At 39.1% G+C, this 13365-nt stretch overlaps 1 protein-coding gene across 1 annotated transcript; it reads left to right on the forward strand.

The window, feature by feature from the left end:
* Window positions 1-1879: 1879 nt before the first annotated feature.
* On the forward strand, window positions 1880-9045 carry alkal1 (ALK and LTK ligand 1; the record flags this gene model as incomplete). Its single annotated transcript, XM_080430715.1, has 4 exons — window positions 1880-2159; window positions 4790-4843; window positions 6430-6510; window positions 8981-9045. 4 exons carry the CDS (start codon window positions 1880-1882, stop codon window positions 9043-9045), a joined length of 480 nt encoding a protein of 159 aa, XP_080286841.1.
* Between the last annotated feature and the right edge of the window lie 4320 nt (window positions 9046-13365).

Below are 13365 nucleotides of genomic sequence, written 5' to 3' on the forward strand. Positions count from 1 at the left end.
TAATACACTGTTTCTGTGGGTCGCGGACACATTTGTGGGCCGCGGACACTTTTGTGGGTCGCGGACACATTTTTATGGGTCACGAGTATATATCCCTTTATTTTTAGTTTCCTACATTTTGATTATTTCAAAATATTTTCAAAAAAAAAGTATAAATTAAAAACAAATTTAATGATTTTTGAATAAATACAGTAAATAACAAATCTAAGAAATCGCATAAATTAGAAGAAGAACAAAATTAACAAGTGGTGGAATTAGTCGATCTATGCAGATCTGCTATTTTCACTAGCTTGGGTCCTGGGCAGACATAAAAATTATCTTTATGTCTCGAGCTAGAAAGTTTGGGAACTAATGACCATGTGGCCTAATATATATATATATATATATATATATAATATATATATATATATATACATTCAATCGTCCTGTCCCGTTGTATCATCAATCATAAGCTTTATAAAGGGGCACAACAAACTCTGGTGGCACAATTATTAGATTTCAATTCAAGACCCGGGCTGGACAACAGTGTGAGGGTTGTTCTATGTAAGCGCATTCTCTGCAGCGCTTAGGCTGTGTCACAAGACTTGGACATCGATGAACAAAAACATCGACACGTCAATTAGCTGACAGGTCAGCTTTAAGCTTATGCCCTCAGTCTCCTGTCCAAGCCCAACATCCAACAAGTCGCTCTTAAACTTACTTCGGAAACTATTCTTTTTGCATACTGCGTGGGCATTATAGGCTATACTATTTATTTTTATTTGTATCCTCTCCAATGGAAATTCCAATCGGACCCATTTTTACAGGTGAACACTGAACTTTTTTCCCCTTTTCTTTATTTATAAATCATTCAGCCATTGAATAATACAGCTCTCCATAGATGTTTTTTTTTAACAAGACATTGACGAAAAGACCTTAAGTTCTGTGGTAAGTTTTGCATCCTACAGTGTGATGTTATGGAGCGCGTAAAGGAGGGGCGCGTCGCCAAAGGGAGCGACTGTCACTAGATAGAAACTGAAGCAAAGATGTCAACATTGCCTTGCCACCCACTCCAAATCGATTGTATTACATGCAAGAAGCTCATCGCTCGTCGTATAAAACGGGACGTATGATTTCAAGAAAGACGGCAGTGGACACATTTCTGCCTCTTTCTTCTCTCAACCCGTCGGAACTACAGAGAGTGAGACAACAACGCCTGGAGAGCTTTATACCGAAGACAATTGTGTCCACTGTGCAGGACATAAGCATCTTTCACTCCTGAAGCAGTAAGTTTGAAGTTAGATTGACTTGATTGACCCCCTCCTGCTGCCAAACGTGCATTAGCCTGTGGCATCTTAGTTCATTTGTGCGCTCCTTGGTAGCCTACAGCACGCACCTGCTTAAAGTTGAGGGTACCACTAGGGCAATGGTTCTCAAACTTTTACATTTCAAGGTCTCCCCTTAACTCTGTCAGTATCCACATGTACATTTGTATACTGTCAGAGTTACAGACTTGTAAGGGTCAATTTAGACCCCCCTAAAGGAACCCAGAGAGTGTCTGGAATCCACTTTGGGAACCATTGCACCAGGGTATAGTGGGTGCAAAATATCTGTCTGCTTATAACCGTTAACTTTGATATTGATGTTATTGGAAAAACTATTATGAGTTATGACACATTTAATAACTCACAAACGAAAAGTACCAGTCTTGAGGCAGCTATTGAACTCACATAAATTGTTATGATGTAAAACGCTTAAGTCATGCTTATCTCTTAAGATTGCAGTAAATCTCAGACTCTCATTCTCAGCAGTAAGACTTTAATATTGCCTTTTGTTTTGACCACTGTTAAAATCTAACTCGACTTGCATTTGGCTTGTTGCGTTGTTAGAAAGTGAAGCCATGCAGGTGGAGAGGAAATGGCACATGCTGTTGATGGTCGTCCTTCTGCTCGTCACCTCCTCACGCCAGACTGGCCAGTGCCTGGACAGCAAGGAGGTGAAGAAAGAGAGAAGGACCCTGTTGGATGTAATCTTGCAGGTTATCGGAGACAGCCAACGGGACAAGCCTGTCTCCTCCAGGCGCTACAGCACTGGACTCTTCACTGCAGCCCAAGACATGAAGTTCTCCTCAAGGGAAAAACCTTTCTATGTTCCTAGGCAGGATAACACTAGACCTATAGGTAAGCTGATAAGATTTATTTTTAGGCTCTGATGATGATAGCATAATCCCCATTTTACTGTGGTGAGGCAGCTGTCATTAGTCTGGTTCACGCAGCACACCTCCTTTAGGTATACAGTAGGTACAACGTATCATCCTCTTGGATTTACACTCTTTTTGATGAGTGGTTCTGTGCAGGAAATCATAATAAGTAAGTACAGGTTTATGTGTTAAATGATATGTACAAAGTTCTCAGTGTTAATTTAACTCTGAAAGTGTGACACTGGACCCATGCCTGAGGGTCCATATGTACAGTTAGCTCACAATTTAGCAATTTTGTATACCAGTTTTATAATTCAGATAAAGCCCACAAACATATAGGAGGTAATATACTGTATGTCAAATATACCGTAGGCTAGGATGATCTCATAATTGGCAATGAAATATCAGCTTCTCCTGAATGCCCAATTGACATCATTCATCATTCCTCATTCATTCATAAATTCCTTGGATAGAAGCGTCAGAATGGTCTGGGAGGGGCAATGGGGACACCGACACAAACTTGTGAATGATTCATTCAGTGTGATTCATCGCAGAATCTCAGCCCCACCCCCCTACTATGACGTCCCTTGATCCATCTCCAATGACAAGCGTTTCTTCATGGAGCATTACATTAAAGTGGGACGGGAAAATATATATATAATTTACATTGGCTACCCAACAGCGTCTAACATTAAGTGTATGTGGGGACATAACGTGGCGTTGTGTCCCCACATACGTACACTTAATGTTAGACGTTATTATGGTCATGACTATAGACTATACTGTATATTAAACTTCCCTTGCCCATGTAGTCTATTAAAGTTTATACTGCATTATTGCTCTGTGTATATCTGGCTTTAGTGGTATTCTTTTCTAAGATAGCCACTAATATTGAGCTTTGCTGATGTTCCACACTTTGATGTATCTTTTTGAAATCCACATCAATGTGCATTGTGTTACTGTGCCTTTAATGGCTTACATAAGGCAATGTCCTGACTGGAACTTAGCCATTCAAGGAAGTCCTTAATACACCTCTCTGTAATTGTCTAATAAACGAAGCCACAGGTTGCCTTTGAGGCTTGCCCAATACAGACTCTAATAATTTAATTAGAGCACTGTCTTCTTTTCACTATTCTTATCTTCTTCAGAGAGGCAGCACCAGTTGTATGGTAGTTCACGAGTTGCCGTAAAGGATGTTTATTTAGGATATAAAATCAGACTGTGTTAGAAGAACTATAATTTTTAGATCATGAGCAAAACCTTCTAGTTAAATGGGTTAGGGTTAGTGTCAGAGGGTTACAAAAGGCATAAGATCAAATTTAGTGGAATTGGCTCAAGTTAAGGTAGCTGGAAATGAGCCCCTCACAGACCATTGACTAGAAGGAATGTATCATGTACCTTCTGAGGATATTAAAAGCAGCACATTAGCAAGTGGTGTGTGTGCCATTCTCAAACATCCATGGTCACGCAAAGATAAGGAGATGTTTTGCACGAGATGAGGAGATGGAGAAATGCCTGCTTACTATATTGATTGCTATGATCAACTTGAAGCTTGAAGCCTGCAGCTTATCTGTCAGCTGTATCTATGAAGTTTAACCACAAGAACCCTAGTGTCCCGATTCTGGGCATATTATAATAGGCGAACACTTTTCTACTCTTGTCATAAATGTATCAATAGTTTACCATAGGTTGTGTCGATAAACACAAATATTATGGTGAAATGTTTTCAGATTGCAGTGTCTGTTTTTTATGACAGGCCATTTAGCTAATATTTATCTTTTTGCACCTGTTTTAGGAATGAATACATTTCAGGTTGACACTGATGGACCAAACCCATTTCTTCCTGTACAAATGTACTGTAGATGCCGAAGTATAATCAGCAACCAAAAGAAAGCATTTTCTGCAAATGGGCAGGGTTAAGGCTGGGTTCTTTATTGTTTTAGCTGATAATGCCCAGTGAGTGCATTTGCTATTGCATTATATAATATATAATTTTTTTATTGCAATTCCTTTGCTATTTTGTTTTGTTACCGCAATGTTGAGGAGTCGAAACCCAAGAATCTTACTCCCTTATACTGTATAATGGGATGTAACAATATACATGATTCTTGAAATCTTGACTCTTGAGTGGGATCTGGACATCAAAAGGATTACCATGGATTTTTCGGCTAGTTTGTAAAGTTGGCTGAAAAGATCATCTCTTCTCTTCCTTGGCAAATGCTGCTCATTCCTAGCCCCAGGGGTGTAAGGTTAACCTAGAGGCTGTCTGCTTGGAATTCTTATGACACTGATTAGCATTAAAACTGCCAAACAATAATCTCTTCAGCCTGTTAGCCTGTGTAGAGTGTATCAGCCCACTGTATGTGTTGTGTTTGAATTGTGATTGGGGATGGCTGGATTTCATTCCCTTATCCTCGGAGCTGTACAGTAGTTCCATCACATCAGTGAACACACTGATATTTGTATCTGTATTCTTCCTGCATTTCTGACGTGCTATTCCTACACAATAGTTGCCAGGACAGGGGGAGGGCACTTCTACCTGTCTAAAACCTTTGTCAAAAACATTTACACATTCCCTGTCAACTAATATGTCTCCGTTTTCTTTTGCAGAAGTTGTCTCTAGAGATGTAAACCTGAAAGACAAATTCATCAAGCATTTCACAGGTAAGGAAACTGCTGTCAAGTATGGCACTTTTAAACGTTACTTTTATACAGCATAATTATACTAGATGTTCATGCCGCTATGCAGCCTTCACACCTAGATTTTCGAGTGGTCTCCATTTATGAGCATGTTACGTTTGTGAAGAAAGCACTACGTTTATTATATATATATATATATATATATATATATATATATATATATATATATATATACATGTATATGTACACACACACACACACACACACACACACACACACACACACACACACACACACACACACACACACACACACACACACACACATAGTAAAATGGCACAGATAATCTGAGACATTCAGAGCATTTGCAACAGACCTGCTTCCCAGTGAGTGTCATTCACACGTCTGCTCTGTAAAATCTCAGATTTTCCTGCATCTATGGTGTGGGAAACCCGCGGTAAGTAATAGGCCACTATAAGCTTAAGTCATATAAATCTGCATGCGTGCTGCTGAGGTTCAGGCCAGGGTGGCCCTGTCTGAGCAACAGCACCACAGTGCAGAGAAACTGAGCACATGGTCTGAAGGCACTAGGCAGTAAAGTTGAAGGCTATGTGAGGCTAAGCTGATTATTTGTCTCAGGACTTATAAGTAGACTTCATTATTGGTGTGAAAATCCGGAAGCTTGCTGTTGCAGGAACAGTGCAGAAACACCTACAGGAGATCATTTTGAGGCCTTCTGTCTGTTTTTGATACAGATACATATGCTCTGTGACTGTGAGAGTGCATAGTATAGCACCTTTTGTAATTTGCTTTTATTTTTGATGATTGGTAACACATTCATTGTAGATTATGCATAGCCTACTGCAGTTATGTCAGCACCATGGTTAGAAAGGGGAAAAGCTAAGCCTGTGAAATATTTTTCTATTTAGTGGAGCGGTGAACAGCAATATTTGGGCAGAATCGTGCAAATTAGGCTATGATTCTAACCTGAAATTTGGCGTTTTCGTTCTCCAGAGGTTACTGATCAAATGTAGCTAATGGGCCACGAGATGCAAATGAGCAAATTTGGAAGCCAATCGTAGCCAACCGGAGAGGAATCTGACAAATCTGATACATGTTGATCACATGACTCCAGAGAGAACATGTACAGATCTAGGAGTGGGGGAATGGGCGGGGTCTATATGGGAACTTGCATCATGCTCCAGGGGAGCATGATGAAACAATGACAAAAATGTGGGAAAAGTTGAACCTTGATTAGCTGTTCAAATTGTCGTCACGCAAATCGGTATTCATTCTTTCTGGTGTTGTGTGATCAAGACATATCAGTCTGATTTTTCAGATTCCTTTCCGATTAGCTACGATTGGCTTCCAAAACTAGCAAATTTCCAATTTGGTGGCAAAAAAATGGCCACCACCTTGGATTTTCAAGTGGCCCATTAGCTAGAAATCAGTAACATCCATAGACATAGACAAGCACACCAAATGTCATACTTGTATCATAATGTGAAGGATTTTCCATTAGCCGCTTTACTATTTTACCTGATGAGGCCAAAAGCTAAATATGTCAATCTATTTTGTTTTTACCTGATAAAGCCTTTTCTTTTAAGCAGGACCAGTCAAGTTTTCATCGGAATGCAGAACACACTTTCATAGACTTTATCACAACACAAGGGATTGCTCAAGACCAGCATGTATGTATGTCTTAGATACTGCATGTTACTTTGTGTATGATGATGAAATGTATGCCTTCTTTGTCTCTGGTCCTGGGCTATCAATGACAATAGACTATACTCTGCTATAAGCATCCATGAAAAAGTGCTATATATTAGTATTAGTTATTTAAAGACGGTGCCCTCTAATGCTGTGTTCACACTAGTGGTGATAAAGGCTATAAAACGACCAAGCGTGGCCGTTGAAGTGTTGCTCATGCCACACTGCCTAAATGAAAAGGGTACTGTTGAGCAGTGTTGATTTAGTCAACTAAGACTATGACGAAAAATGTTCGTCGACTACCATTTTTCATTGATCAAAACTAAATCAAAACTAAATCAAAACTAAGCTGATGACTAAAACTAAGTCTAAATATATTGACAATTTTGTCAACAAAGACAAACTAGACTAAAATGTTATGGAGGGACTAGTGGAGAAGAGATCCAGTAGAATCCAGTAGTTTGGTTGCGCTCGGGTGTTGCGCTCTGAAAATAGCAGATCTACAAGCTCACAACGTGTCGCAGCGCGACGCGTTGTGAGCTTGTTGTTGTGAGCTTGTAGATCGGCTATTTTCAGAGCGCAACCAAGTGTAAAATCCCTATTTTCCCCATTACGACGGCATCAAGGCACCGCCAAAATACTTTTTAGTCGACTAAATCAATTATAGATTTAGTCGACTATAATCTTTTACAATGATTTGTAGTCGACAACACTAAAACATTTCAGATAACTAAAATGTGACTAAAACTAAATGGAACTTTATTCAAAAGACCATGACTAAAACTGAATACAAATTTGTTGTCGAAATCAACACTATTGTAGGGTTAAATAGCACAGGGAACTGGTTAACGGCAATTGTGGGGGAGAGAGAAGCGGTGTGGAAATGTTGAAACAAAAACATGTGATTGATTGACACTTCACTGCGTCATCTGACGCAGTCATCGTCATCTGTAAAAATTTGAAGCAAGCTCAACCTTTTGTTGTTGTTGTCACTGCATGACGTCGGACGTCAGTTTGTAGATTCATGTCACTGGTTTCCACTGAAATGACTTGAAGCCTGTCGCCGCTATTGTGAACGCAGCATTACAGTAGTTGACCATTCCATCCACAGTCGGTGCTTAACCCTCACAGTCAAAGAAATCTTGACCTTGGCAGTAAAGGCTGTGACGCACTGAAAGCGTCACTGACATGAAGGACTGTAGAACACGTACTGTACTGACAGTAATGTGCTTGCCCAGCTCTTTTTGGTTGACATCTCCATTACTGTCTTTTTAATTGACAGATGTACTGTAGGATATAACTGCTTCATCCCCATGGACGAATCATAGCGTCCAGCAAGTCAATTCTAGAGAGTCAGCTAGAGTCATTGAAATTGAAAAAAAATAAAGTAAATAAATATGTTTCATGAACTAACTGATTAACTGGTTACTTATGTTGCTTTGGCCAAGTGGAAAAATGACGTGAGACAGAAAGTGAAGAATGACCTTTAATAGCACCCTCTTACGAACATGAATGTCTGTTCTACTAATCTCCATTGCATGCATCAGAGCATGGGGTTTCTCTTTCTCTCAACCCTAACTATTTTTCCCTTTTTGTCACTCTTGCATCTTAACCACTTGAAACCTAGCGTCCCCATTCTGAGGCGAACATTGTACGAAAATAGCAGATCTCTTTGCTCACAACGCGTTTGCAACGCGGCGCGTTGTGAGCTATTTTCAACTATTTTCACCGAAGAGATTTGGTGTAGAGGGAAATATTAGCGGATCTAGTATAGAGCCTGGGGGGACTCCGGTCAATAAAGTTGATAGGGTTTAAGTGGTTAAATGCATTCAAGTAAGCATTAAAACAGGTTTTCAGTCCTGCGGCAAAGTTTTAGTTTTTGACACTGACGGCTGGGCTTTTCCCATACAACCTCACCCTCCTGTAGAATAAAGAGAAGCATGTGTGACCCAAGAGCCTTGGCTCATCCATCTTGTTGGCCACCAGGGCTTCTCCCAGATCAGACAGGGAGGCAGGCTGAGCAATTACAAAAAGAGATTATTCAGAATCAGAATGTCATCAGAACATTAAAGAACAACCATGTGCTTTAATGTTCAACCAATGTTCTTTTTTCTTCTGTAGAACCTCCCAAATTTGACTACCGCATGTAGTTTTAACGTACTGCCAAAATTGCCCAATTATTTACGGAACATTTTTCATTGTTATATTTAGTTCATCATGTTCATCTTCAAAGGTTTGATAGTAGATGCCATTTAAAGTGATGTAGTCCAGAAGACCTTCAGTATTGAGTCATCTACATTTGCTATTTGTGTAAATATTAATTTTGTGCAAAATTTACCTGACCTGTAAAAACTTGACCTGTTCTGACCTTTGAGAATCTAGGTGAGGAGTGGTATACTGGTTGCAAATTATATCAATGGCATATTTTAATTATCGTTTTCTAAATTTCAGATTACAAAAGATGTGCAAGATTGCTTACACGATTAGCAATGAGTCCACTCTGCACGCAATCGTAGATATTGCATGTGAGTAAGACCTTTTCTCTTTTTGGATGGGATTCAATCTGCATACTCTGCTTAATTGCTTTAGCTCCTTCTGAACTTCCTTTAGTACATCTAAGGGAGCAGAGCCCGGCCGGTGCCAGATTTTTTTGTCCGATGCCAACCCCAATTTTGGAGAGTCATATATAGCCCACCGATTATAATGATGTTTTGACCGGTAGTTTTTCAAAAAGTTAAAAAAAACCGTTATATTTCATTTGACCACTTTCAACCTGGCATCCCTATTTTTGGCATTTCATCACAGGCTAACCTTTTCATTTCAGTTTCATAAATGTGACACATTGTGAGCTTGTTGATCGGCTATGTTGAATACAGCTTAATTATACGCATAAAAAAAGAAACATCACATCATCTATATAACTGGAGATACCAGTGTCATCAAATTAGTCAATTAATGACAGATGTATCGGCCAAACCGATATATCGGTCGGGCTCTATAAGTGAGTGTGGTTGTTTATGAAACAGACACAGTGGACAAATATCAATGTTAATCCTACCTATAGGCCCGAATCATCATGACATCACCACAACCAATTTGTTTTCCTTACTTCTGGAAGAACAGGACATTGTTATTGACTATTACAAGTATATTATTTCTTAATAAATATCCACAGGTTGACAAATTAGACGTTCTTGACACTTTATTTTATATTGTGGAAACGTCCATAGACATTCTATCGCAGAAATACCAGTTTGTTTACAAACATTCAAACATTCTGATCTGGTCGGTTTGTAACAGAGGGATATTGTTATTGGGTGGTCAGAATAATTTTAATGTGTCATCTCTACAATATGTAGCTCATCGGGGGAAACTGGTGTGCACATAATCATAAGCATGTGTTTGTAGTGCATCTGCCCTACATCTGTAAGCTTTTAGAAGATCATTTTAATTGGGCAGTTGTTACACTTATTCAGCTTCTGGTCAGAGAGAGTCCCTAATGTACTGTTTTGTTTAAAGGTGTGAGCAACCGACTTGGATATGAGCCACATTATACAGTATACTCAGTATATAGATTATCACATGGACATTTACCGTTGAAAATGACAAAATAATGATGGGTGATATTTTGTTTATCACATACCCTTGGCCTTACTTATTCACAAAAGCATTTTTATATTTATACATTTTAGTATAGTTGTATATATTGCAGTAATAATGTGGTTGCCACAAAATGGAAGGCACGCCAGGACTTGTCTCATGGCACACTGTTTGGGAACTACTGGTGTAGGGAGTGAGACAGTGAGTTGTTGGAAAACACAGCTGCTGCTGGCTGCCAGCCTTGCCATTACGGCAAGGTTTGGTTCCTTTTGGCCCAGATTCATTTCTGTGTGTCCTCAGCCTCAACATACTATCTGTAGCAGCCGTGTTTGTGTTTGTTTGTTTGAGTTTCGTCCACGTTTGACACAGTGAGTTCCTTAATCTAATCGTTCCAAATTATGCGGTCGAAGGGCTAGACCTCACAGGGTGAGGTTGCTCGCAGGGCCAGTTCAGCTCGCCATGCCACTTTAGCTGCACTTATTGGTCAACTGCTGTACAGCCCATAGGGAAGATACAGCTTTATCTTGTGTTAACTGGTCATATATGCTGTATAATCCCTAAGGAAAATACTCCTTTTGTATGCATTGCTAAACACAAACTTGTCAACCTCTCTGACATTATTATTATTATTAAGTATTTATTTATTCTAATCACTATATGGATGGGTATCGGTATGGATTGTCCAAAAACATTGGATCAGATATCGGAAAAAAATAAGTTATAATCTGATATGATCCACAAATCTAGCGTGAAATATTGTAAAAATGTGGGTTGCATGGTGGCTCAGTGGTTTGCACTGTTGCCTCACATTGCTGTGTTCGACTGTTGTGTTTGAACATAAAGTTGCTATTTAATCCTAAAAGCTATTTAATCAAAGTATTATTATTAACACATATCAACACCTTTCAAGCAGGTCATTCCTGTCATTATCTCAATATTTCAGAAAGACATGAGGTAAACCAGAGTGAGTGAGAAAAAGAAATGAACCAAACAAGCACAAACAAATACAAAACAGATGTGGACATTCTGAGAAAAATAAACATTTATAAATATGTGCCCTGGTTAGACGTTTGTCAAGACAATGAGGCAGGGAGACTCAGACTATCTTCCTTGCTTTAATTTTGGAACAATTCCTCAGTGTAATATTAATAGCTCTTTGTTAAGTTCATTTGTGACGACAGCAGGTCTGATGCATTCAGAGGTGTATAGTCTTGGAGTCAACCCTACGCTGTCATTGAATGAACGCCATAAGGTCAAAATGGACTTGCATGAAAGAATCCTTCCGCACAAGTGACTCTTTTAGTGTTTCATGGGAATAGGATTGCTCTTGCTTGGAACATCGACTAGGCTAGTACATTAGCAGATATTCAGTTTATCAAGTGACTCAGATAATGAGACCCTGTCGTAAGACTACGATTCTGAGAATTCTGACGAATGAATGTCACAAACGGGGCACCGTTAAAGGCTTGGTGCAGTACTGTGATTCATTATTACAGACATCTAAATGAGCTTACTAGGTACTTTTAATACAGAGGATTGACAGGAGCGAGTGGTCACATCCATAAAAAATTTTTCCTCCTTTTAAAAGCCATGAAAACATGATTCTCTCCTGCTGCATGTCCAAGATAGAGCTGGGCAATATATCAACATTATATCAATATCATGATATGAACTAGATATCTTCTGGGATTTTGGATATCGTAATATTGTGATATGGCATAAGTGTCGCCTCTTCCTGGTTTTAATCATTCAAGCCCTATTTTATACTCTCAAAGGTTTTCAAACATTTTCAGAAATCATCGTCACAATATTGGTATTGAGGTATTTGGTAAAAAGAATATTGTGATATATATAAAAAATATATATCATATCACCCAGCCCTAGTCCCAGATGTCACAATGTGTCATTCTCAAAACTAGACTGAAGAGCCCAGTATTTTAAAATACAGTTAAAAATGTGGAATTTGAAGGTCAAGAAAATGCCATAATCAATGTCTGTTTTTGTATTTTTTGTTCATTTTGCTACAGGTTTAATACATGAAAGAGGGATCTACTGAATGTGTTGCCAAGGAAGTGCCTTCTTCGAATCCGCACCAGTCATAACATTGTTTTCCTTTTTGTTTATTGTTGTATTTTGTATGTTTGTATGTTTCTATTTCTTTTTTGGTATCACAAATGCTGACAAACATGGTTATTTTGAATAGATTTGCTTTTTATTTTAATGTGCCGTTGGTGTACCATGTATTTTTAAGAAACCATTAATTTAATATTAAAATACTCCTATTTATTGAAACGGTATGTATATAATTATTCACAATCATTCAGAAATATGATTATTTCTGGCAAAGGTCTCATGAAAGGAATGTAGGAATGTAGAGGAAACGTGTCTTTTTGTCACTGTGTGAAATCCTGCTCCAGTATTATTTTCCTCTTTGTTGACGATACATCCTGAGACAGGCCTGCCTTGGTCTTAAAGATCTGTCTTTCACTGTCATTGTCTACATTACGTTTTATTTGGCACTTGAGTGATTTCAGACTATGAGAACGTATGAAATGCCAACAGTGGTGATAATGCACTGCAATACTGAACAATAAAGAATATTGAAGCACAGCATATTTTGCTATTATTGTAAAAGCGGGGGGGGGGGGGGGGGGGGGGGGGGGGGTAGTGACATCCTCTGGTTGTATTGTTTTTGTTTTAAACGCATAACAAGTGTAATGGTTTGAATTCATTGCGAGGGAAGCTCACAATAATAGGCCTAGAATAGCTAATGATTAAATGTAATGTAATATAAGATATGCATTTTTCTAGGGTTATTAGCAAAGGCCCTGTAATCCATTGTAAATGGATTTTGAATGGATTTTTCTCTCAAGACTCCTAAATATGTGGAATGGATTACATTAGTCCGAAAAAATGCCCTCAGTGAGAAGGCTTGAGAGAAAATCCAGGCGGAATCCTCAGCTCACCTCATTGTGTAAATTACAGTGACACAAAAAGCATTAACTGTTGAAAGAAGTTAATACTTCTTCATACTCTAAAGCTGGCTCCAGACCAATCCAAATCGGCCCGACTTTGGGCCGATTTGGCTTCGGGAAGCGTCGGCCAGTCGGTTAGGGGTCCGTCGGCCAGTCGGTTAGGGGTCCGTCGGGACCTTTTCGGCCGACCCAGAGCCGACCGAACATGTTCAGCTTTTTAGCCGACTGGCAGAGCAGTGGCAGTGACAACAAAGGGCTGTC

The sequence above is a fragment of the Gymnoscopelus braueri genome (genome assembly GCF_963280865.1).
Source record: "Gymnoscopelus braueri genome assembly, chromosome: 6".
In the NCBI taxonomy this organism is placed as follows: Eukaryota; Metazoa; Chordata; class Actinopteri; order Myctophiformes; family Myctophidae; genus Gymnoscopelus; species Gymnoscopelus braueri.